This window comes from Moschus berezovskii, chromosome 4 (genome assembly GCF_049115385.1).
Source record: "Moschus berezovskii isolate FMDL1 chromosome 4, NW_MosBer_1.0, whole genome shotgun sequence".
Lineage (NCBI taxonomy): Eukaryota > Metazoa > Chordata > Mammalia > Artiodactyla > Moschidae > Moschus > Moschus berezovskii.
In genome coordinates, this window is record NC_142463.1 from 64,433,868 (window position 1) to 64,461,149 (window position 27,282).

The 27,282-nt window shown below is 40.8% G+C and overlaps 1 protein-coding gene across 1 annotated transcript in view; it reads right to left on the bottom strand.

Annotated features, from left to right (window-relative positions):
- COL24A1 (collagen type XXIV alpha 1 chain) overlaps positions 1 to 25,411 on the bottom strand; it is a 440,433-nt gene extending 415,022 nt beyond the window's left edge. Inside the window, exons 1-2 of the mRNA XM_055403313.2 lie at positions 25,307 to 25,411; positions 14,122 to 14,186 (exon numbers count right to left, since the gene is read on the bottom strand). Of these exons, the coding sequence (XP_055259288.2) occupies positions 14,122 to 14,186; positions 25,307 to 25,362 (121 nt within the window). The 5' untranslated portion in view covers positions 25,363 to 25,411. The remainder of the gene's footprint in view (positions 1 to 14,121; positions 14,187 to 25,306) is intronic.
- Positions 25,412 to 27,282: the final 1,871 nt, after the last annotated feature.

Sequence of the window (27,282 nt, forward strand, 5' to 3'; positions counted from 1 at the left end):
GATCCAGCAATAGCACTCCTGGGCATACACACCGAGGAAACCAGAATTGAAAGAGACACATGTACTCCAGTGTTCATTGTAGCACTGTTTATAATAGCCAGGACATGGAAGCAACCTAGATGTCCATCTGCAGATGAATGGATAAGAAAGCTTTGGTACATATACACAATGGCGTATTATTCAGCCATTAAAAAGAATACATTTGAATCAGTTCTAATGAGGTGGATGAAACTGGAGCCTATTATACAGAGTGAAGTAAGCCAGAAAGAAAAACACCAATACAGTATACTAATGCATATATATGGAATTTAGAAAGATGCAAATGATAACCCTGTATACGAGACAGCAAAAGAGACACAGATGTATAGAACAGTCTTTGGGACTCTGTGGGAGAGGGTGAGGGTGGGATGATTTGGGAGAATGGCAATGAAACACGTATGTTGTCATATGTGAAACGAATCACTAGTTCAGGGTCAATGCATGTTATAGGATGCTCGGGGCTGGCATGCGGGGATGACCCAGAGGGAGGATAAAGGGAGGAGGGAGGTGGGAGGGGGCTTCAGGAGGGGGAACGTATGTAAACCTGGGGCGAATTCATGTCAATGTATGGCAAAACCAACCAATATAATATTGTAAAATAATTTGCCTCCAATAAAAAATAAATTAATTACCAAAAACAAAAAAAAAGAACTGTACATGGAACAACAGACTGGTTCCCAATAGGAAAAGGAGTACGTCAATGTTGCATATTGTCACCCTGCTTATTTAACTTTTATGCAGAGTACATCATGAGGAACGCTGGGCTGGAAGAAGCACAAGCTGGAATCAAGATTGCCGGGAGAAATATCAATAACCTTAGATATGCAGATGACACCACCCTTATGGCAGAAAGTGAAAAGAAACTAAAAAGCCTCTTGATGAAAGTGAAAGAGGAGAGTGAAAAAGTTGGCTTGAAGCTCAACATTCAGAAAACAAAGATCATGGCATCTGGTCCCATCACTTCATGGGAAATAGATGGAAAAACAGTGGAAACAGTGTCAGACTTTATTTTTATGGGCTCCAAAATCACTGCAGATACTGATTGCAGCCATGAAATTAAAAGACGCTTACTCCTTGGAAGGAAAGTTATGACCAACCTAGATAGCATATTAAAAAGCATAGACATTACTTAGCCAACCAAGGTCCATCTAGTCAAGGCTATGGTTTTTCCCGTGGTCATGTATGGATGTGAGAGTTGGACTGTGAAGAAAGCTGATCGCCAAAGAATTGATGCTTTTAAATTGTGGTGCTGGAGAAAACTCTTGAGAGTCCCTTGGACCGCAGGGAAATCCAACCAGTCCATTCTAAAGGAGATCAATCTTGGGTGTTCATTGGAAGGACTGATGCTAAAGCTGAAACTCCAATGCTTTGGCCACCTCATGCGACAAGTTGACTCACTGGATAAGACTCTGATGCTGGGAGGGATTGGGGGTGGGAGGAGACAGGGACGACAGAGAATGAGATGGCTGGATGGCATCACCGGCTCGATGGACATGAGTTTGAGTGAACTCCGGGAGTTGGTGATGGACAGGGAGGCCTGGTCCACTGTGATTCATGGGGTCGCAAAGAGTCGGACATGACTGAGCGACTGAACTGAACTGAGCAGGTTAAAGGAAATCTAGCAGTAGTTAAATTTAGTGCCATCGTTTTACAGATGAAGACTTTGAAACTCATGATATAGCTGGCTAGTTGCAAAACTGGATCTAGAGTTCAGTGTGCTTGGTCTTTTCATTATTAGTAGTAATCCAAACCAAAAACATTTTCTGCTTTACTTACTTAGGCTCTTTTGATTGCAAAGAATGGAGACTTTGGCTATCTCAAGGAAGAGAGAATTATTTCAATCCTCTCTAAAGCATTAGAGAGGACCCATGGAACCTAAAAGTTATGTATTGTAATATGACTGGCCTCATGGAGACAGATACTGATTCAAAGCAGCTCTGAGTATCTTAGCAGCATTTGTTTGTAGCTCTTTTACTATACTTTTCTGTTAGTACTGCTGAGGAGGCCTTTCAAATTGCTGTGAAAAGAAGGGAAGTGAAAAGCAAAGGAGAAAAGGAAAGATATAAGCATTTGAATTCAGAGTTCCAAAGAAGAGCAAGGAGAGATAAGAAAGCCTTCCTCAGCGATCAATGCAAAGAAAGAGAGGAAAACAATAGAATGGGAAGGACTAGAGATCGCTTCATGAAAATTAGAGATACCAAGGGAACATTCATGCAAAGATAGGCAAAATAAAGGGCAGAAATGGTAGAGACCTAACAGAAGTGGAAGATATTATGAAAAGGTGGCAAGAATACACAGAAGAACTATACAAAAAAGATCTTCATGACCCAGATAACCACAATGGTGTTATCACCAACCCAGAGCCAGACATCCTAGAATGTGAAGCCAAGTGGGCCTTAGGAAGCATCACTACAAACAAAGTTAGTGGAGGTGATGGAATTCCAGTTGAGCTATTTCAAATCTTGAAAGATGATGCTGTGAAAGTGCTGCATACAATATGCCAGCAAATTTGGAAAATACAAGAGTGGTCACTGGACTAGAAAAGGTCAGTTTTCATTACAATCCCAGAGAAAGGCAATGCCAAAGAATGCTCAAACTACCGCACAATTGCACTCATCTCACACACTAGTAGAGTAATGATCAAAATTCTCCAAGCCAGGCTTCAGCAATTTGTGAACTGTGAACTTCCAGATGTTCAAGCTGGATTTAGAAAAGGCAGAGGAACCAGAGGAACCATATTGCCAACATCTACTGGATCATCAAAAATTCAAGAGAGTTCCAGAAAAACATTTACTTCTGCTTTATTGACTATGCCAAAGCCTTTGACTGTGTGCATCACAATAAACTGTGGAAAATTCTTAAAAAGATGAGACTACAAGACCACCTGACCTGCCTCCTGAAATCTGTATGCAGGTCAAGAAGCAACAGTTAGAACCAGACGTGGAACAATGGACTGGTTCCAAATTGGGAAAGGAGTATTTCAAGGCTGTATTTTGTCACCCTGCTTATTTATATGCAGAGTACATCATGCGAAATGCCGGGCTCTATGAAGCACAAGCTGCAATCAAGTTTCCTGGGAGAAAAATCAAAAACATCAGATATGCAGATGACACAACCCTTATGGCAGAAAGTGAAGAAGAACTAAACAGCCTCTTGAAGAAGGTGAAAGAGGAGAGTGAAAAAGTTCGCTTAAAACTCAACATTCAGAAAACGAAGATTATGGCATCCAGTCCCATCACTTCATGGCAATAGATGGGGAAACAATGGAAACAGGACAGGCTTTATTTGGGGGGGGCCCCCAAAATCACTGCAAATTCTGACTACATCCATGAAATTGAAAGATGCTTGTTCCTTGGAAGAAAAGTTATGACCAACCTAGACAGCATATTAAAAAGCAGAGACATGACTTTGCCAACAAAAGTCCATCTAGTCAAAGCTATTGCTTTTCCAGTAGTTATGTATGGATGTGATAGTTGGACTATAAAGAAAGCTGAGCACTGAAGAATTGATGCTTTTGAACTGTGGTGCTGGAGAAGACTCTTGAGAGTCCCTTGGACTGCAAGGAGATCCAACCAGTCCATTCTAAAGGAGATCAATCCTGGGTGTTCATTGGAAGGACTGATGCTGACTCTGAAACTCCAATACTTTGGTCACCTGATGTGAAGAACTAACTCGTGAAAAAGACCCTGATGCTGAGAAAGATTGAAGGTGGGAGGAGAAGGGGATGACACAGGATGAGATGGTCAGAGGGCATCACCAACTTGATGGGCATGAGTTTGAGTAAGCTCAGGGAGTTGGTGATGGACAGGGAAGCCTGGTGTGCTGCAGTCCATGGGGTCGCACGGAGTGGGACACAACTGAGCGACTGAACTGAACAAAAATCAGTCTTCTAAGCCTGAAAGGCTAATGCCAGACAAAAACAAAGACATTTCAACCTTACTTGCCTTTCATTTGAAACCTGTATGATAAGAAGTATTGATATTATCACTATCTAGGAGAAAAGAATTATGGGCAGAGGGAAGATGAGAGAGAGATGAAAGAGAGACAGACAGGAAGTGGGGGGAGGGAGAAAAAAAGGAGAAATGGCATCTCTGTAGATGCTGAAACTATGACTCATACCCAAGCATCTCACTCACTCCAGTGGCTATATAATTGACTCTATGGTGTAGAAAATAATGCCTAAACCAACAGACAAGGAGAGTCAATGGCTATACTTGCTTACAAAAATGCTGTGCTGTGCTAAGTCACTTCGGTCACCTCTAACTCTTTGTGACCCTTGGACCATAGCCCACCAGGCTCCTCTGTCCATGGGATTCTCCATGCAAGAATAGTGGAGTGGGTTGCCATGCTGTCCTCCAGAGGATCTTCCCAACCCAGAAATTGAACCCACAGTTTACATCTCAAGTATACAAGAGCGAAAAATCCATTTTACCTGTCAACATTCAACAATATTCTATCACAAACTGGAGGAACAAGGATAGGATCATGTTTATCGTCCAAAATGTAAAAATTCTTACACCTCTTAGAAGTTGGTAACTCAAAAGATTTAAAAGAAAGTTATCAATTTTCAGATAAAAAGTTATGAGAAATTTCATTTAATAGAGTGTAATAAATTACAGTTCAGTTCAGCTCAGTCACTCAGTCGTGTCCAACTCTTTGTGACCCCACGAATCACAGCACACCAGGCCTCCCTGTCCATCACCAGCTCCCAGAATTCACTCAAACTCACTCCATTGAGTCAGTCATGCCATCCAGCCATCTCATTCTCTGTCATCCCCTTCTCCTCCTGCCCCCAATCCCTCCCAGCATCAGAGTCTCTTCCAGTGAGTCAACTCATTGCATGAGGTGGCCAAAGTATTGCAGTTTCAGCTTTAGCATCAGTCCTTCCAATGAACACCCAGGACTGATCTCCTTTAGAATGGACTGGTTGGATCTCCTTAGTCCAAGGGACTCTCAAGAGTCTTCTCCAGCACCACAGTTCAAAAGCATCAATTCTTCGGCGATCAGCTTTCTTCACAGTCCAACTCTCACATCCATACATGACCACTGGAAAAACCATAGCCTTGACTAGACAGTATTAGCTCATTAATAAATAACTTAATATAAAATAGCACTTGTGTTAGTTGCTCAATTGTGTCTGACTCTTCATGACCCCGCCCGCCAGGTTCCTCTGTCCATGGAATTTTCCAGGCAAGAATGTTGGAGCAGATTTGCCATTTCCTTTTCCAGGGGATCTTTCTGATCCAGTGATCCAACCCCTGCCTCCCACATTGCAGGCAGATTCTTTACAGACTGGGTTACCAGGAAAATATTTAATTTTGACAAGTTTTCACTGTTTAAAATTTTCATATATCTTGGTCAATTAAGTCCCCAAAGCTATATTTGTTAGTCTGTAGGAATGAAAAAATAAAATGATTGTCTAAAGTAAAATCAGAGTTGTAAATCAGAAAGATCAAACAGGCCTTAATATACTTTTCCTTGCCAAATTACCCAAATTGACTAGATTAACTAGGTAAGTGCCCACTACCCACTTTCTACAGTTCTGTATAATCTCCGCCAAATTGTCTTGCCAGAATTAAGATTCAAAGATAGCGCAACTACAAATTGACACTTTCCATGGGCACTTGCCATCTACCTCTACAAGGATTTAAACATGTTCTGCTATAGTTGTTGATCTCCAACACCCTCTGAAATGAATTCAGTGTGGAAAGCAAAAATGAGCCATTTTGTGCTCTGAGAAAAACTGGCAGAACAGGTCATCAGATAGCTAGATATTTTCAGAAGCTGATTCTATAAGCCTAATTCTTGTATCTCCTCATGTCTAGAAAAGCACTAATGTCCTTCATGGTAACAACTGTTCATGATTAGCAGAAGCCTTCTGCAAAAAAAATATGCTTGACTGCATGTATTTCCCCTCCATCAAAATTATCTATATATCATGTACGGATGTGAGAGTTAGACTATAAAGAAAGCTGAGTGCCAAAGAACCGATGTTTTCTAACTGTAGTGTTAGTGAAGACTCTTGAGAGTCCCTTGGACTGCAAGGAGATCCAACCAGTCCATCCTAAAGGAGATCAGTCCTGGGTGTTCATTGGAAGGATTGATGTTGAAGCTGAAACTCCAATAGTTTGGCCACCTGATGCGAAGAGCTGACTCATTAGAAAAGACCCTGATGCTGGGAAAGATTGAGGGCAGGAGGGGAAGGGGACGACAGAGGATGAGATGGTTGGATGACATCACCGACTCAATGGACATGAGTTTGGGTGGGCTCTGGGAGTTGGTGTTGGACAGGGAGGCCTGGCATACTGCAGCTCATGGGGTCGCAAAGAATCAGACACGACTGAGTGACTGAACTGAACTGACCTTCCTCCCGCCTCTTTTGCAGCAGTTCCTCAGAGCTGTCTAAAATGCTGTCTCTCCCAGACTACAGTCCTCATTTTGCCCCATATAAAACTTGACTTTCACAATAGGCTTCTTGGATTCCAGCTCACTGAGTTAAGGATCTAAAGAAGTTGTTTAAAACCAACTATTTTAATTTTTTCATACTATTAGTATATGGAAAAAGGAAGTTGTTCAGAGTATTTTTTTCCTACTGAATGTATCATATACTCATCATATATATAACAGCTATGCACTAAGCATTTTACATGCATTATCTCATTTTATCCGCACAATGACCTTCTTCTTATGTAGTAAGAATTATTACCATCTTCATTTTGCAGTCCTGAAATCGAGGCTCCAAGTATGTAAGAAACTTCCTCCAGGTCATATAACTGATAGGCACTAGAACCTGGGCTCAAACCCAGGCTGCTGGTTCCAGAACACCTGCACTGCAATCACTGGCTATGTTCAAAAAGGAAATGTGACTTTAGAAAGTATTCTTATATAAATACACCTATTTTGGATAAAGAAATGAAAGCAACTTATTTATAAAATCAGGCTTCCCTGGTGGACTAGTGGTACAGAATCTGCCTGCAATGTAGGAGATCTGGGTTCTATCCCTGGGCAAGGAAGATCCCTTGGAGAAGAAGATGGCAGCCCACTCCAGTATTCCTGCCTGGAGAATTCCATGGACAGAGAAGCCTGGTGAGTTAGAGTCCTTGGGGTTGCCAAGAGTCAGACATGACTTAGCGACTAAACAGCAACAACAGCAATTTATAAGATGAGCAATGAAGCTTTAACCTATGTGAAAAATTTTTGGTTAAGTGTTGGGGTTTTCACAGAAAATGCTTGGAGTTACTGCAACTAGAATGAGCTGCTGCCTACACACACATTTTGGGCTAATACTTCCACAGAAAATATCTTTTGGAGACAAGTATTTTACACAGATTTCTACACATATGGTTTGCACACCAAGCAGTCATGAACTTGAGAATGCCGTGTATATTAACTATTAGCTTACATGTCATATGGTGTAAGGTATTATGTAGAGGTGTTACAACTATTCTTATCTCCCTGGCCACCAACCCAACAGCATAAGGAAAGTAGACAGTATTATGTAAGAAAAAGGATCATTATCTGCCAAATTTTCAGAAGACTCAGCCTTAAATAATTTTAGTTTGAAGTATAATAGAATCATTTTTTCATTTGGTTATACCAAAACTGGTTATAAAGCAAATGATTTATGTTTATTAATATAATACTTTTTAGCTGTGTAAAATTTAAATGAATAACAAAACATGGAAAATAACAGACATTTATCTCTGCTCAGTCTTAAAATTTCACCAAAATGAGAATAAGAAAATGTGGTTTAAAACCATATAGGCAAAGTGAAAGGGTAGAAGAGACAACAGCGGATAAGAGACATCAACAAATTTTTGAAAGATGAAAAACAGAGGAAGGAATTAGCGGAGCTGAGAAAACTGAACACTAAGGGCTTGCAGAAGCAAGTACTAATGATAGGCAGGCCAGTTCACAAGGCAAAGTCCTGATGAAGCTCAAGAACCGAATGCACCAAATCACTGAATTCAGGAGAGAAGCATAAGGCATCATATGTGGGAGAGGGAGGGCTTGAGAGTCTGTATAAGAAGCTCTGTGAGTAAAATTGAAGATTAAAGCTTATTTATGTACTGGAGAACCACTGAATAAATCCTAGTGGAAGATGGAAGAGAAGTGCCGTAATGAGAACAAGTGAATTCAGTAAAAATCTACATACTAAATGGTGAGACCACCCCCTTTTCCCCTCATAAGAACATCTTTATATCATTTAACTCCAATAACAGTGGCAACCAGGATTATATCCTACAAGTAAGAAATTGAAGGATTCTTCCGTGAATAAACTGGATAGCCTTAGACATTTGCAGTTCAACAACAAGATGGCCAGCAAAGCTCCTAATTTTTCACGCTCTAGGTAAAATATGCCAGTTAAAAAACCCACCCATGAAAAATGAGTTTCCAAGCATATTTTTATTGCCTTACTTTTAAATTAAAACACAAGTACTACAGACTTAAGAACTTTTCCAACATAAAAGACAGATTAAAGAAAACCAAAACATGTGGGAAACAAAGATAATACAGGGAGCAGAACAAAACTTCAAAAAAATTATTTTTATCTTTGGAGAGCTGAGTAGATATTGCATCAAAGAAATAAGAACAAAATTTAAGGCACAATCAGAGTGAGAAATCTCTTAAAAATTTAAATACAGCATTAGTAAAAAAAAATTTAAATATTTGAGAATAGTGACTAATGAAAATCTGATATAAAATGGAAAGAAAACAAAAATGGAAGATCAGAGCTAAATAAATAAAAATAGGCACTCAATCCAGGAGATCAATATCTGATCAATAGAACTTGCAGAAAGAAGAAATAAATAAGTCAGAGAGACAAAACTAAGATAGGAAAATTCCCAGAAAATGAAAGATGTTTCTACTACATTGAAAAGGCCTAATGACTATCTATCAGAATACATTTTAAAAAGACCTGTACCAAAACACATTATTGCAAAATTGCAAAATCTTGAGGATAAACATGATCCTAAGGTTTAAAATGGATTATTAAAAGGTAATATATAAAGAATCAAGAATTAGTAAAACATCAGATTTCTTAACTGCAAGCCAGAAGACAATAGACGTAAAAATAGATTTAAAATTCTGAGATACAACTATTTATAGCCTAAAATTCTATACCTACCCAAACTCCCCTCAAGAAAATGAGTGAAATACAAACAAACAAACAAAAAGTCTCAGAAATGCAATGTTACAAGGAGTATACCATCTAAGTACACATTCTCAGGATGCTACCAGATGATATGCTCCACTCAAATTAGGTAAAGGACAATGAAAAAGGAAAATGAGTTCCAAGACACTGGATCAAACATAGATGAGAGACATCAATTCTACAAACAATTAGACAGCTCTCAATCCATTCCAACAGAATCTTAGTTTCCAGAAGAAATATCTCCAAGGGTGGGAAAAAAATGATTAGAGTATTTGGTGCATTTTTTAAAAAAATATTTTTCAAAGAAGTTTTGAAATTCTTTTGGGATATCTGAGAATTAGTTACAGTGCCATAGAACATAAAGCAAACAAACAAAAAAGCGGAAAGGAGAAAATTAAGAGGATAGAAGAGGGAGCATCAGTTCAGTTCAGTCACTCAGTCGTGTCCGACTCTTTGCGACCCCATTTTCCACAGCACGCCAGGCTTCCCTGTTCATCACCAACTCCAGGAGCTTACCGAAACTCATGTCCATTGAGTCAGTGATGCTATCCAACCATCTCATCCTCTGTCATCCCCTTCTCCGCCTGCCTTCCATCTTTCCCAGCATCAGGGTCTTTTCAAATGAGTCACCTCTTCAGGTGGCCAAAGTATTGGAGTTTCAGAGTCAGCATCAGTCCTTCCAATGAATATTCAGGACTGATTTCCTTTAGGATGGACTGGTTGGATCTCCTTGCAGTCCAAGGGACTCTCAAGAGTCTTCTCCAACACCACAGTTCAAAAGCATCAATTCTTCGGTGCTCAGATTTCTTTATAGTCCAACTCTCACATCCATACATGACTACTGGAGAAACCATGGCTTTGACTAGATGGACCTTTGTTGGCAAAGTAACCTCTCTGCTTTTTAATACACTGTCTAGGTTGGTCATAACTTTTCTTCCAAGGAGCAAGCATCTTTTAATTTCATGGCTGCAGTCACCATCTGCAGTGATTTTGGAGCCCCCCAAAATAAAGGCAGCCAGTGTTTCCCCATCTATTTGCTATGAAGAGATGGGATTGGATGCCATGATCTTCGCTTTCTCAATATTGAGCTTTAAGCCAACTTTTCCACTCTCCTCTTTCACTTGCATCAAGAAGTTCTTTAGTTCTTTGCTTTCTGCTATAAGTTTGGTATCATCTGCATATCTGAGGTTATTGATATTTCTCCCGGAAATCTAGATTTAACCCTCTGCTTCATTCAGCCCAGCATTTCTCATGATGTACTCTGCATATAAGTTAAATAAGCAGGGTGACAATATACAGCCTTGATGTACTCCTGGGACAACTCACCTTGTGCCAATGTTATCTCAAAATGCATGTTGTGGGTGAGGGTCCTGGTACCAGTCTCTGAGTTTTGAGACATTCCCTTTCTGTAATTAGCATCCTGTTAGTAGCTATATAGCGGAGCATGGCCCTGGAGTGACTTTGAGGAGATAACCCACATCCAAGGTCAGAGAAGCCCCAGCAAGACGATAGGCACCAAAGCGGCATATGCGTGGCACTGGAGCGGCTCTGAGGACATAACCCACATTCAAGGGCAAAGGAGAAGCCCCAGCAAGATGGTAGGAGGGGCAAAATCGCATTTAGAATCAAACCCCTTACCCGCCAGAGACACTCTGAAGGCTCAAACAAACCTTGTGCGTACTAAGATCCAGAGACACCACAGAGACTAAGGTAGAACTGTGTTTGAGTGTCTCCTATAGAGGTATGGTGGGCTGCTGCAGGGGCTCTGGGTGCAGTAGACCTGGGTATGGCGTAAGCCCTCTTGGGAAGGTTGCCATTAACCCCACCATGGAGCCACCAGAACTTACACAGGACTGGGGAAACAGGCTCTTGGAGGGCACAAACAAAACCTTGTGTGCACCAGGACCCAGGAGAAAGGAGCAGTGATCCCACAAGAGACTGACCCAGACTTGCCTGTGAGTGTCCGGGAGTCTCCGGCAGAGGCGTGAGTCAGTGGTGGCCCACTGCAGGGTTGGGGCACTGAGTGCAGCAGTGCCTACATGGGATCTTTTGAAGGAGGTTGCCATTATCTTCATTACCTCACCATAGTTTGGCCTCGGGTCAAATAATAGGGAGGGAACACAGCCCTGCCCATCAATAGAAAATTGGATTAAAGAGTTACTGAGCATGGCCCCACCCATCCGAACAAGACCCAGTTTCCCCCCCAGTCAGTCTCTCCCATCAGGAAGCTTTCATAAGCCTCTTATCCCTCTCCATCAGAGAGGAGACAGAATGAAAACCACAGTTACAGAAAACTAACCAATCTGATCACATGGGCCACAACCTTGTCTAACTCAATGATGCGGGGGTATGGGATAGTGTAAAAATGTTAAATACTCATCATCAAAAAAAGGAAGTCAATATAATATACAAGCATATTATTAAGAACTATGGATAATAAAGCCAAGAGAAAGTGCTAAGAGAGCTTGGGTAAAGGATTGTAGGACTAGATAAGGTCAGGGAATATTATTTTCTGTTACATATTTTGCAGCTCAACTTGATTTTTAAACTGTATACTTGTACTAATACTTTGATACTTTAAGCTTTATAAACTATTGTAAGCACCGATAAATATATTTGTTTCTGAAAACTCTAGTTTGGGATCATCTCTAACTCAAGGAGACATATTCAGCAGTATTAAGGTTACAAATGATATTTGTCATCATTGTCAAATCACAATTTCTCTTAAGAATATTTTTCTAGCCCCCTGATTAGACATTGTATCACACTATTTCAACAACAACAATTTTAGGAAAACAGTACTTCTAAGTTTCTGATAACATAACACAATTTTAATTTCATTTTTGTGCTTAAAAATATTCAATTTTATAAAATCAAAGAAGTTTTTAAAATATTTTTCTTTTTGTTGAGAATTCAAAATAAAATGGTATGGATATGTGAAATCTGAAAAGGTGTTCACCCTGAAATAAAATAGCACATTTTGTATTCTATGAATGAAACCTTAAGGTTAAAAGAAAGATATTTCTTTCATATACTCCCTTCACTGGTTCTGAATTTTTAAAAATTTATTCATAAATATTCAGTTTTCCTTCTTTGTCTAGGTTTTCAATATTGTGATAATGACACATTTTGTAAATTATTAAACTCATACCACTAACAGATGGCAATTGTAAAGCAACAGGATTTATAATGGAAAGAGGTTTTTTTGTTTGTTTGTTTGGTTTTGGTTTTTATTTGGGGCAGAGGGCAGGAATGGTGCAGATGTGACAGACCCAAATTCAAGTCTTAGCTATATAAGCCTGGGCCAGCACCCTCCTTGAGACTCAGTTTCTTTATCTAAAATAATCACCCTACTGGTTCATTATGAGGATTAGAATAGCATATGTAAAATTCCAGCAAAGGCCAACACATGAAATAGATATTAATAATGACAATTCTCCTTTTCTTATCTTCTCTGTTGTCCAAGAGGTTTAACTTTAAAGAATCTGTAGACTCTGCAGTCTAAGTACCTGAGTTCAAATCTTGGTTCTCCCACTTATTATTAGCCTGCAAACCTTGGGGTAGTTTTTTATTATTCTTAACCTTGGACTCAGCAATTCATGGGGGTAATTATGAAAACCCTGCAATGAAGTGGAAACAAAGAAAACATATATCCTGCTAGCACAGTGACTGGTACTTAACAAGTTCTCAGAAACTAACAGTGATAAAAACAAGAAATTGAAAGATAGTTTCTCTCTGCAGTTCAGTTCAGTCGCTCAGTCATGTCCGACTCTTGGCGACCCCATGGACTGCAGCATGCCAGGCTTCCCTGTCCATTACCAACTCCCAGAGTTTGCTCAAACTCATGTCCATCGACTCGGTTATACCATCCAACCACCTTATCCTCTGTTGTCCCTTTCTCCTCCTGCCCTCAATTCTTTCCCTTTTAGTTTAGCAAACTAAAGTAACAAATGACTTGGTCAAGAATAGCACTTCATGAAGTTACATGTGACCTGATTTAATGATCTTCCCATAAAAGACAATTAGAAAATGCCTTCTGTGATACATTTTAATTCATATTTGTGTTACTTGACAGAATACTTAGCTATGTCCACTTATCAGTTTGGTCAATCAAACAGTACCACGCCTCTGTGCTCTCTTTCTACCTATAGCTATTTTACTTTCTAATATCATTCAATAAATTGACCAAATTTACAAGTGACTCCTTGCTCATTGAAAAGTTGGTTCTATCAAGCGAACACCTTTTTTCACCCTTTGACAAAGGCACTTTTTTTTTTCACTTTGGAGCCAGAGGCATTATTTTACTCAAATTTCAATCACTGGCAATCAGGATATTATGTGGTAAACAGAAAATATTATTTAAATGCTATTTAATAAATGAATACATTATGGTATACATAGATACCAGAAACTCTATTACCATACTACCAGAGCAACTAGCTACCAAACAAAAACAAAACCTTGAACTATTTTCCAAACCTCTCCATTTAAATTAAATGAAATCCCAAGCCCACTAGTATGTAAAATTTTTGTTTCTTAATGATGTAAATCTAGATGGAACATTGAGCATATGCTTGCGTTGTTTCAAGAAGTGCAAAGGTAATACAGTCACAATTTGCCACCCCCAATAACTCCCACTTAAAATGAAGTCACAAACAGTCTTTTTACTATACAAAACTTCCCTTTTACAGAGAGTTTTCTTAAAAATGTAAGTAATTTCACAGACAGAAGATGTGAGTAATTTCTTAAAGGTCATATTTCCCCCAAAATTGTTTTTTTCACCCTTACATTCTCATTGTACTGTGTAGAATTTTTTATTCCTTAACGCTGAATTTAAGGTTATAATGACTTTAAAGCCACATACTTTTGCTCTCAGGAAACCAATTTTTTACATAAGCAAATAAGTAACAAGGTAACATTCTTACCTTGATCTTGTGCATGAACAGTACCCCCTGACACACATAGTACAATAAAATGAAGAAGCAGTTTCCTAAAAACAAAGAAAAAATTGGGAAAAACTTAGTTGGACATTTATGACCTATAAGTTATAAAACCCAAAATAAACTGTAGTGAAAGATTAAGAATGCAGCTATTTTTAATTAACACAGTATTTTAATACTAATACTGATTAAAAGCAAGAGCCCCGAATTCAAGTTTTGGTTTTGTCACTACGTGTCTTGGGCACCCTATTTAATAATCACTCTGTGCCCTAGTGTTTCCATTCACTAAATCCATCTCATAAGGTTTTTTGAAGATTAACTAAAAAGCTTCATTTCAAGTACCCAAAACAGCACCTGGCACAGAGGAAAAACTCAGTAAATGTGAGCTAATACAGGTGAAATTATTATAAGTGGTATATATTATGTTAAATCACCACACATGCAATTTAACAAAAAGTAAAATTATTGGCAGATTGGCACAAAATACAACTGACAGTCACTTAACCACAGTTATTATAAATTTATGGGATCAGTTATTTGTTTAAACATTTTTACATAAGATCTATCTGAAGATTATATTCAAATCACTTGTACTAGATTCATGACTGATTCTAAAAATATAATATTACATAAAATATAATTCTAAAAATATAATAACCTGTAGATATCAACATTGACCACTGTGATTAGCATAACTGTAAACACCATACTCAAACCAACTACAAATCAAAATGTTCATTCATGTAGATTAGTGACATAGAAAATACTTTACAATTTTTTAGCTTAATCAAACTTTTCATAGATTTTGTTGATTAGTCTTCATAATTGGCTTTATTTACCTCCCAGCTGAAAATCAGAGATAATTTCAAAAAGTAATGAGCATGCTGAAAATATTTTATGATCTAGTTTTTCTTGCTAATATAGACTCTGATTCTGTTCAGTCTAACTCAGAGACTCCCCAAATGATATTTCTGAAACTACAGTTCTGTAAGGAGTGATGACAAAGCCCTTTGAAAATCATTTTTAGGTTCCTGCTGTGCTAGCGGTAATTGGTACATTTTCTGTTTATCACCAAAGCTATGTTTTTACCTTTGTCAGTAAGAATAAGGAACATGTTAATGTAAAAAAGTGAGCCGAAATAAAATTATACTATTTATTTATTTATAAATAGTATATAAAATTTATACTATAAAATTATACTATTTGAACAGTTTTTGATAAGACTGATAAAATACTTATTAACTATACAAATCAATTTTAAATCATAGAAATTTCAACTGGTATGTGCAAATAGTTGAACCATCTATTTTAATGAAGCCTATAATAGTTTCCCATATACGGTGTCATCCATGAGATGTTTCTCAAATGTTAGTCTGCCAACATTTTGGTTGTGAAAACTCTAGATTCTGGGCCTTCCCAGAGACTTCATAAATTTGAAGTGGATCCTCAGCATGTACACCAAGTGATCTAATACTGATTGTGTATGTACCAAACTCAGAAAAAAACAATTTAGAATATTTACTGTTAATAGTTACATTGTACTTAATCTAATATTAATACTTTGCTTAAATCACGTATCTAATTTTATGACACAATATTTGACCTTTAAAAAAAAAATTCTTTTCTGCTACTCTAGATCATGGTTTTGAAACAGGAACATGTAACAGAATCTCTGGGCTCCACCCTGAGAGTCTCTGACTCAGTAGGTCGGGGTGGAGCTCAAGAATTTGCAGTTATAACAAGTTCCCAGGCAATGCTCATGCTGCAGATCTGGGGCATCATACCCTGAGGACCACAGTTCTGGAACAGGTGATGCTCAAGAGATGGTGTGAGGCCTACTTGTTTTTCAGCTTCTTACCATAGCTTATTGGTGAACTCACCTGGTGACTTCTAAAAACTACTAATACTTGAGTTCTGCCCTCCCCACCCCACCCTCAGAGATTCTGACTTTAATTTGTTGTACAGGAATTTTCAAACACTTCCCAGATGATTCTAATGAGGAAAGTTGAAGACAGCAGTGTGAAATTAAAATGATTTCCTTGGGTCCTCCAGGATGAGTCCTAATGTCATCTGGAATTTGAGTAAAAGAAGGCACTTTTTCTTTCAAATCTGTATTTTCAACCAGCAGCATGTGCATCAGTAAGACTAGAAAATAGCTCAGGATTCCAATCACTGAAGGAGAGTATATCAGAATTATGCTATTTTAATAGAAGACGGAACATGAAAGGAAGCACTTCTCACCTGCCCAAAGTAATCCAGTTCACTGAGAGTTTAGAAACAACTGAAAAGGCACCGTTCCATTCCAAACACAGCTAAAGTATAACGAGCACTATTCACCAGGCAATTCAGTCAACTCATGGACTTCCCCAGTGACCTCAGGGGAGAAAAATGGAAGACAAGCGTTCTTTCTAGACATGTTAACAAGTCTATTCCTGGCGTGAGGCAGGAAAACCTGAACACATCAAATATCATCCCTTAGCCAGGTGATTTTAGAAGATTATGACAAGTCAGTTGAGCCACACCTTATATAAGTGTACCTACTTACTAACTTGATGACTAATGGAGAGGTAGAGATCAATGATATAAAACAGATTTTTCTTTATCTTTTTCTAATTCTGCCCCAAACTTAGAGCCAACTGCTGGGCGGTACCCCAGAGGCCTGCAAGCCTTATAGGTGCCCAGCCACTAAACTGAGAGCCCAGAAACAGAGAACGAGACATCAACGGCTTATTGAAAAGGGGTCTTAAGAACCTGAAGGAAAAAAAATACTGGAGCAATACTTCCACTGTACCCACCAGACTGAAAGCAGTTCACAGCCATAACCTTCCAGAGGAAGAGAAGGCTACCATCTAGAGGGCAGAACTCTTGACTCATCAGTTACCAGTGAAACTGGGGGCAGGGGCAAACAGATAGGCAGTTACTAATTAAGTCCTACAGTTAGGAAGACTGGATAATCATGTGAATGCAGCAGGAGCTGATGGAGCAGACGTACAGGGAGCAAGAGAATCACCATCTTGCGTGGCCCAACCATACAACTACAGAAGAACAGGAAAAACTCAAGTTCCTCACCACATGTTCAAGGTCCTTATCATTCAGCTCCAACCTCCTTTTTCTTTTTTTTCTTTAAAGCAATAAGTAGGGACCAATTACATCTGACATCACAACGCTCCAGCCACACCATGTTTTTCTCTATTCTATGGACAAACTTTGTTAAGTGCCTGAAAAGATCTCTCAGTCTCCACCTATCAGAATCTTAAGTATCATCAAAGCCTAATGTGAACACCTGCTCCATGAATTTTCCCATCATCCCTAGAGAGGACTGCATCTTTTCCTCCCCTTTGTACTCTTGATGCTTTAATTATAACTTTATTATAGCCCATATGTGCTGTATCTTTTATGATTAATTAGTAATAAATATCTGAGCAAGTTACAGGTCTTCACCTTTTGTCATTTTCTTACATAAAATTGACACAACAGATATTTTAAAACAGGAACAGAATAATAGTAAGATCTCTCAGTGACTGAGGAATTTAGTTCTTCCCTATGAACCTAATTCTTTTAACACTTAGGAAAAGTTACGTAAAATAGGGGCACTTTTAGTTGGATGTCCAAAGAGAAAAAGAAGAATTAAAAAAAAAAAATCTTCTGTGGTAGGGTAAATGGAAGGCTTATTCTTTTTCATTTCAACTGTTTTTCTCATCTTTGAAGTGGGAATAAAGAGAAGAGATCAAACATAATTGATATAATCAGCTTGATAAAGAGCCCAACTCTATCAATGAGTAAAATGATGTTTAATAAACCCAAGCTTTCTGGGAAATGTCTAGTTAAGTTGCACTTGTTTATTTCTTTGCTTTTGCACTTTCCCCCAATGATTTTACACTTATAATACATTTACTTAATAAAAAATATCACACTTCCACATTACCAAATGATAAGAGTTCTCAAGGGTAGCAGTGTGTGTTGCGCTTCTACCCTGTTGTGCTGTGCTTATTGTGCTAGACATGCTGGAGTCCTTAAATAAGTTAAAACTAAAACCGTATTAAGTTGTTGCAGAGAAAATAACATAAGAAAATAACAATAGACTAGGAGTTAAAAGATTAGTCCTAGATCTATTTCAAACTCATTGTGTGAGCTTGCGTAGGTTATTTCAAGGTTTTGAGTCTTAGCTGACTCATCTATTATGTGATGACAATATAAATTTTATATTTTAAATTCCAAATATAAAAGCCTAAAATTTGTGTGTATGGTAGGCTCCTATTAATATACTGGCATAGAAGACAAAGATCAAGTTACATTCTTAGCAAAATGTTCTATAAATCATCATACACAAAGGGCATGTTGTTTAACCACAACTGGGAAAAGGTCCTCTTACAGTTCTGGCCAATTCTTTTTTTAATTAAGTAACCTAAAATAGTCTACTAAGTTTGCTAATCTGTTCATATATTTAGTTAACCCTAACAAAGTCTCCCCGGAGAAGGCAATGGCACCCCACTCCAGTACTCTTGCCTGGAAAATCCCATGGATGGAGGACCCTGGTAGGCTGCAGTCCATGGGGTAACTAAAGGTCGGACACGACTGAGCAACTTCACTTTCACTTTTCACTTTCATGCATTGGAGAAGGAAATGGCAACCCACTCCAGTGTTCTTGCCTGGAGAATCCCAGGGACAGGGTAGCCTGGTGAGCTGCCGTCTATGGGGTTGCACAGAGTTGGACACGACTGAAGCGACTTAGCAGCAGCAGCAACAAAGTCTCCCATTTTTATTTATTTTTTCTTTTTGTTACGGTTAAGTACATATCTCCTGGAGGAGGAAATAGCAACCCACTCCGGTAATCTTGCCTGGAATATCCCATGGACAGAGGAGCCTGGTGGGCTAGTCCATGGGGTTGCAGAAGAGTTGGTGGGCTAGTCCATGGGGTTTCAAAAGAGTCAGGGATGACTGAGCAACTCAACAAGAACAAAAAGTCTAGTTAGTATATTAAACATGAACATTTTTCAAGTATTCAAATCATGCCTATTTTTGTTCACTTTTTTGTATGTCTGGACGAAGTGTCATTAATGTAAAGTAACAGAAGTACATATACTTACACATTTAATAAAATCAGACTAGATATGAAAAAAAATAAAAAGGAGACATTCAATAAATGTTCAGAAAATATAATCCATAATATTAATATTGGAGGATATCTAACAAAATGTTAAATACTCTGTATGTTTGGTCTGCTAGCCACATTTTAGTTTGACATAAGCCACAGTCAAAACATAACCAGACATGTGAAGGGTGAAGTCCTAGAGGAGATCAAGCAGGAAATAGATATCCAAAGACCATACTCAGAATATTTAAGGAACTAATATCCACCCCCCAGGCATCTTCCCTAAATAATTCTTAGAGTTATTCAACTTTCTCTTTATCTGAAGGGTCTAAGTTACTTCAGGGGAATTTCAGGCATCCTTTTGTTTAAGATACTCAAGAGACCCCCAGGTTTTATAATATATGTCTTCAAGCTACTGATGCTCATTCCTACACAGGTTCAATTTGTGATAAGGAACTTTTGTAAAAAGGGAATTGGAGATTTTCATTTAAACCAATTGGAAAAAGTAAACTAATCTGAAAAACACACACATGTAATATATCCAAAATTTCAACAATTTCCATAACAGTGCATTTACAAGCCAAAAAATTCTCTAAGTCATGACCGCTTTACAGATTTTGCTCTTTACTAGCTACTAAAATCCAGAAATAGTAAAATTTCTATCTTTTGTTCCCAAAGTAATGGAAAAACAATTCTTATCCCAGCAGTGGGGATAAAGTTGGATGATTCAGTGAATAAAATATTGTCAGTAACTTACACAAAATGAATTCAACTCAATAGGTACTTGTATACCTAACCTAGTGTGAAACATACTAGAACTTCTGGTTAAATTCCAAACATATTGGCAACTTCTGAAATAGAAAAGAGATAAATGCTTAAGGACTTCAAGTGATTAAAATTCCTAGAGTCCAGTCAGTAGTAGGGAAGAAATATACATCTATATATATAGTCTCTCCTTGAAATACCACAGAGATTGTTAAACTGATTACTCCCTAGAAAAGTTTCTGGCACATACTACTGTTGCACAATTTCACTCATCACACACACTAGCGAAGTAATGCTCAAAATTCTCCAAGTTGGGCTTCAACAGTACATGAACCAAGAACTTCCAGATGTTTAAGCTGGATTTAGAAAAGGCAGAGGAACCAGAGATCAAATTGCCAGCATCCATTGGATCATAGAAAAAGCAAAAGAATTTCAGAAAAACATCTACTTCTCCTTTATTGACTATGTAAAGCCTTTGACTGTGTGGATCACAACAAACTGTGGAAAATTCTTCAAGAGATGGGAATACCAGACCATCTGACTTGCCTCCTGAGACATCTGCATGCAGGTCAAGAAGCAACAATTAGAACAGGACATGGAACAACAGACCGGTTCCAAATTGGGAAAGGAGTACATCAAGGCTGGATACTGTCACCCTGCTTATTTAACTTATATGCAGAGTGAAAAGTGAAAGTCACTCAGTCATGTCTGACTCTTTGCAGACTATACAGTCCATGAAATTCTCCAGGCCAGAATACTGGAGTGGGTAGCCTTTTGCTTCTCCAGGGGATCTTCCCAACACAGGGATCAAATCCAGGTCTCCCTCATTGCAGGCAAATTCTTTACCAGCTGAGCCACAGAGTACATCATGCGAAATGCTGGGCTGCAAGAAGAGCAAGCTAGAAACAAGATTGCCAGGAGAAATACTAATAACCTCAACTATGCATATGATACTACCCTTATGGCAGAAAGCAAAGAGGAACTAAAGAGCCTCTTGATGAAAGTGAAAGAGGAGAGTGAAAAAGCTGGCTTAAAACTCAACATTCAAAAAACTAAGATCATAGCATCCAATCCCATCACTTCATGCAAACAGATGGGGAAACAATGGAAACAGTGACAGACATTTTTTCTTGGGCTCCAAAATCACTGCAGATGGTGACTGCAGCCATGAAATCAAAAGATGCTTGCTCCTTGGAAGAAAAGCTGTGACAAACCTATACAGCATATTAAAAAGCGGAGACATTACTTTGCCAACAAATGTCCATATAGTCAGAGCTATGGTTTTTCCAGTAGTCATGAACAGATGTGACAGTTGGACCTTAAAGAAAGCTAAGCACTAAAGAATTGATGCTTTTGAACTGTGGTGTTGGAGAAGATTCTTGAGAGTCCCTTGGACTGCTAGGAGATCAAATCAGTCCATCCTAAGGGAAATCAGTCCTGAATATTCATTTGAAAGACTGATGCTGAAGCTGAAGCTCCAATACTTTGGCCACCTGATGCAAAGTACTGACTTACTGGAAAAGACCCCAGTGCTGGGCAAAACTGAAGGCAGGTGGTGAAGGGGATGGCAGAGGATGAGATGGTTGGATGGCATCACTGACTTGATGGACATGAGTTTGAGCAAGCACTGGGAGTTGGTGATTGACAGGGAAACCTGGCATGGGGTTGCAAAGAGTTGGACACGACTGAGCGACTGAACTGAACTGACACTACTGTTAAGTAAAAGATTTTTAAATGAATGAATGCATCAAATCTTCAGTCAATGAGATTATCAAGCTGTCTCGAGTTTCAACAGATATAACTCCTCTGACATTTTCCACCTGCATAGTGAACCCAAGATCAAGAAGTCAGGTCATCTAACCTCTATCTATTTAGCTAAGGAAGTAAAGAGTTTTCATGATCTAGTCTCTGTTTCTCTCTCCAGATCCTGCTCCAACCACTCTGCCCCAAGAATGTGTGTTCAAACCAACTTCATTTCTTCTGGGCCCTCAAATGCACCATGCTGTCTCACCCCTGAGCTTTTTACTGTTCTGTCTGTAAAGTTCCATGCCTTTTCCACTTATGTCTCAGTCTAGATTTCATTTCCTCTGGTTAGCCTTTCCTTCAGTACTACCCCTCCCTATCTTCCCCAACTACCAAGACAGTTAGATGTCCTTCTGTATATATCCTTATGTCATTTTTTTGCTGGTTTCATTGTTTATACTTGCTTGCTTCGTTTTCTTTTTTGTTTCCTATATTAACTGGGCACACTGGAAGGCAGCAATTGTGCTTCTGTCTTACTCAATCATCGTATCCTTTCTGCCTAGAATCATGCTAGACACATAGCTGGAACTCAGTGAACATTTGCTGAATAAATGAGTAAGTGAATGATGAGTGAATGAATGATGGAATGCTAGCCTTTTATGAGAATGAAAATGAAATCATCTTCCCTTCTCACTCAGAATTACAAATTCTAAAATAAGTCAGAGTTGCAAAGCATGGCAAGAAAACTAGTACAGCTATTCTAGTTCCTATAATACGATTTATCATTCTCCTGCAGCTTCACAGTTTATCAAGCACAATGTATAAATAACATTCAAAATTGCTTTCTATAAATTACAATTCCTCTTCCTAAGACATCCATTTGTTTTAAACATTTATTTGAACACAAAGATAAGGAGGCAACTTTAAAAATAGAATTTCATGCACGCTAGGAAATAGACCTTTATATCCCAAACTTTGTTTACACTTTTGTTTACAGAAATCAATGTACCTATCATTCTTAGTTTTAACTGTTTTTCATAAATTCCACAAATTCACATTAGGAATGTGAATGTGAACCAAAGTGAAAGCAGCCCTCTGAAGTAACGTGTCTGTAAGGATCTAGTTTTAAAACCATAAATATTTCTGGGTGACTAATCAGAATCGTGATTTTTTAAAAAACCACCCCTGTTCTTACAAAACATCACCACAAAAGGATGGTGGAAAATTAAAACCTTAGGGGTTACATTAGGCACTCTAAGGTTTAATTCAGTGGCCTGACATTATCATCAGCTAATCAGCTGCTTTTCCCTAAGTCCCTATTCCTGTGAGGTTGGTAGCATTTATTTCAAACTGAAGAACTCTGAATTCTTTACAGAAACTGGATTTTTTTCAAGAAACCATTTTCTCAGCTCAATTGGTAATTCCCTTTCCCCACTCTGCATGTGTGTGGCTGAAGCTGTGAGGGGCTGCAATCTGATGTAATCTTGAATTACCCTCAATTTTCTGCAGTTCACCCTCACTGGGAACTGTCACGGAACCAACTTGATACCACAGGAGTCTGCAAGGCTGGAGGCTGCTTGGAGAACAGGAGAGAGAAGGATCTAAACACAGGATCCTCTACCTATCTGATGCCTCTCCAGGAAGATTCTTTTCCCCAATTACTCAGAGTATAACTTTTCCTCAGAAGTTCCTCGGTGTAATCCATTCTGTTTGGTTTCTCTGCCTCCCTCCCCCCAATCATCTGGACCCAATTTACAAACCCCAAACTGCCCAAGAATGTATGCAGGACCTTTTCTGGGAGCGTCTGGAAGGGAAGTGTAAACCAGACAAGACAGGGGCTAAGAGCTGAAGATCTTTAATCTGCGAGGTTGGTCACAACGGCCAAGGGGAACCTTAGTCAGCAACGTGGGCTTCCTGTAGGGGCCAAGGGAAAGCCCTGGGGGTGGGCACTGGCAGGGAGGGCAAGAAGGGCACATGGATGGAGGGGGACGCGGTAGCGGTGGGACAGGAGGTGGAGGACCTCATCCAACCTTTCAGGTGGCTCTGGAGCCTCGGAGACCCAAGTCTGATTCTACCATTCCACTCACCCTGGTCCAGCGGTCCTCAGGATCCGCTGCACTCCCTACCCTGCTTTCCAAGGCAGGTCCATGTAAGGTGCTGTCACCGAAAGAAGTGGCGAGAAACCTGTCTGGAAAACTGATGAGACCTGCGTGAGCCGCTCTGGGTCCCGCGGCCCTCAGGGACTGGCCTCTTCTGGGACCCTGGAGGAGAAGTGTCAGGGATCCCGCCCTCCCCCTTGCCCCGGGGGGCCCGGGCACACCCCTGCATGCACGCACGTGGAGGCTGAGGTTTTGAGCTTTCCCGCTCACTGCTTTCTTCTGCAGCGGGCGCGTGGGTATGTGCATCCTTGCCAGTGGGGAAGCCGGCTGCCCGCCCAGGCTTCCAGAGGTCGAAGGAGGGAGTGTGAGAGCCCTAGCCAGGCTCGGCTGCCAGCGGCTGGGAAGCACATGTTCATACAAACACTGCCACAAGGCGGTCTTTCTCTGCACTCCGCCTCCGCCTGCCCTTAGCTGGCACCCTCGGTTCTGCCCCCCTGCCCTCCTCCTTCCTACTCTTCCGTGTTACAGCCTAGTAGCACAGAACGACCACAGCCGCCTTCGCCCCTCCTGCCCCTGAGGCCAAAACCAAACTTCTATAACCCACTGACATCTTCCAGGAACGGCCAGGCCAGCCAGCCAAGGCCACTGCGCTCCCTACCCTTCATCCACGCTCTTCTCCCACTGAGGCAGTGGAAGCCCGATACAATGCCCAAAGAGCAGATGGAGTGCCAGGGAGGGCCGGTGAGATCACTCCCTGGGAGCAGCCGCCCCGGGGGTCCCCCGCCCCCCCACCCCGGGTCCAGCCCCTTCCCCAGAGACACTCCAGTGAGCGGCGGGGGCAGCCTGGGCCCCAGATGGGCAGCACGTTTGTTGGCCTCCTAACGACTAGAGGCAACTGCCTCTGTGTCTCATGATTCCAGGAGCTCCCTGATGTCCGAGGTCCTGTGGGCACCCTTTCCCCTGTTCGGGAACCCTGCCCCATGGTTCAGGCTCCCCGCACAGAGCCCAGGGGGACCGCGAGCACCCCAGCAGTTCCCAGGCTGGATGCCCGAGGAGCATCGAGGGGAAACAAGACCTCAGCCAGGGCCCTGAGGGAGGAGAACGGAAGGAGGGCGCGAGGGCGATGGGAGCTGGAGCCCGGGCGGGCGTCAGAGTCCAGCTCCGGGGCTGCAAGAGCCGCTACCACCGGCCTCGGGACGTGAGCCAGCGAGCTGTCCCTCCCGAGCCGCAGGATCTCTTTAGCATAAACTGTCTGAGAGACCCGCTGGCAGGAGGCTTCCTTTCTGAAAAAGCACGGTATTTTACAAATTGAGGAGACAAGGGGAGGATGCTGTGGCTGTTCGCCGGCTCCCAACTTCAAAAAAAAAATAAGTGCCAAGTAGCTGGGGCGCAAATCTCCAACTGGCTCAGCGGATCCAGGGGGTGGGGAGAGCGGCCGGTCTAACCCCTGCCCCGCGGGTGGGCTACTTACGATTTTGCCGTGTGGGAGACCTGTCCACGCCTTGTCCTGTGGGTTCCTAAATGCATTTGTATGCATTTGTCCTTACAGCGGGGCGCTAACGGAAAACAGAAGCCAACTCCGAACTGCTAAGTGTGCAGGTACTGTCCATGAAAAAGGAAAAAAAAAAATCACATGAAAACGATGCTCTAAAACCTCAACAATAACCAAAAAGGGAGGGACGGAGGGAAGAAGAGCAGAGAAATAGCACCGGGCGGGTAGCCGGCTAGGCTGCCCAGGGCCACAGCTCGGTAGCGGGGAGGAGGCGGGGAGCGCTCCCCGGGGAGGGCGGGCGAGGCTGGACACCTCACTGGCGGGCTGCGGGGCGCCGGCGGCAGCGGGAGCTCGGCTGCGAGCGCAGCCCTCGAGTTCACTTGCGGTTCAAAGGCGACTCCGTGACTCCAGTGGAGTCCTCCGCTTTGGGCCTGGGAGGAGAAAGGAGTGGGGGGAGGGCAGGAGATGAAGTGGGGGAGGAAGTCCTTGGAAACAACCCGCGCTGGAACATTTGTCAGACAAGTACACACACCCACTTCGGAAATCTTGTCCGTGCGAGCTGGCCGGTGGCAACTGCAGGCGCTCGGCGTGGACTGCCGCGGGCTGCTTCCCCTGGAAGAAGAGGAGCCCAGCAAATCCGGCCGGTGTTAAATTTCACCGCTCCCTGACTTGCAATGACATCACCAAACAGAGTGCACACCTCCCCCTCCACCCCGCAACCTTCCCCCTACCACGCGCCTAGCTGGGGCGCCCCAGTCCGCAAGCCCCCGGGCCCTGGGGCGAGCTCGCAGCCACCGAGCACCGCCCAGACACTCCCGCTTCCCACGCATTCCCGGGGCTTGTAGGTGACTAGCGTCCTTCCTCCCAAGGATCCGTGTACTGTTTCCTTTTTCAGCAGTCCCCAATTTGATGTTTTCTCTCTTGCTGTCTCCCACCCCCCTTTTTCTATTCTCTTCATACACACGTTCTAAAACTACGTATAACTCAGCAGAGTCCTTCACTCTCCAATTCTTTTGCCTTTTTTTTGGCAGCTATGCTGATGACCTAAATCATATTATAAACTAACCGCACATGTTCTCATTAATTCCTTTTCTCACCTTCAATCTTTCAATCGGTCCCCCGTATTACTTTTTACTGATTTTTGTTTCCTGTAATCCACTTTTCTGCCTTCTGCCCTTGTCTCCTATACAATCATGGACTGATGGTCTGCAGTTATACATGAAAAGCACAGGAACACACCACTGCCTTACCAATTTAAATTCCTTCTCCAAGGTTTGTGACATGTTTCTTTTTCGACTTAAGTCCCATTCTCTCAACACCTTTTTCCATACTGAGAAGTCTACTTCCAAGATTTGCCAAAAAAAAAAAAAAAAAAACAATTAAGTTCTGATTTATCTTCCTCATTAATAAGACTGGAAATTCCAGGAGGCCCGGGATCTATTATCTTGCTCATCATTGTATTTTCAGCATCTCAAATACTATTTGGTATGTCTGTTTAATGAATGACTGCTGTATACAGTGAATATCATATCTTGGAGAAATGAGGTTGTCTATTCTGTACACAATCCACAGCTAATGACCCTTACACAAAGGCATCTCACATTACACACATATTACAAAGGCTTAGGTAACCGTATTAATGATGGAAATGATTGATGTGGCCCTTGGAAATTGGGAGAGTTTTTCCTTTAAGAACATAGAGTTTAATCCATCCTCCTCAATTTTTCAACTTTTTATTTTGAAACTTTAGATTTACATAACAGTTGCTTAAAAAGTAAAGAGAATTCCTATATAGCGTTCATCTGACTTCCTCTAATGTTAATATCTTGATAACTATGTAAATTATCAAAACCAGGAAATTAACACCAATACAACTAATCTATAGATCTCACTCAAATTTTGTCAATTTTCCCAAATGTTCTTTGTTTTGTCCAAGATCTAATCCAGGATAGTTT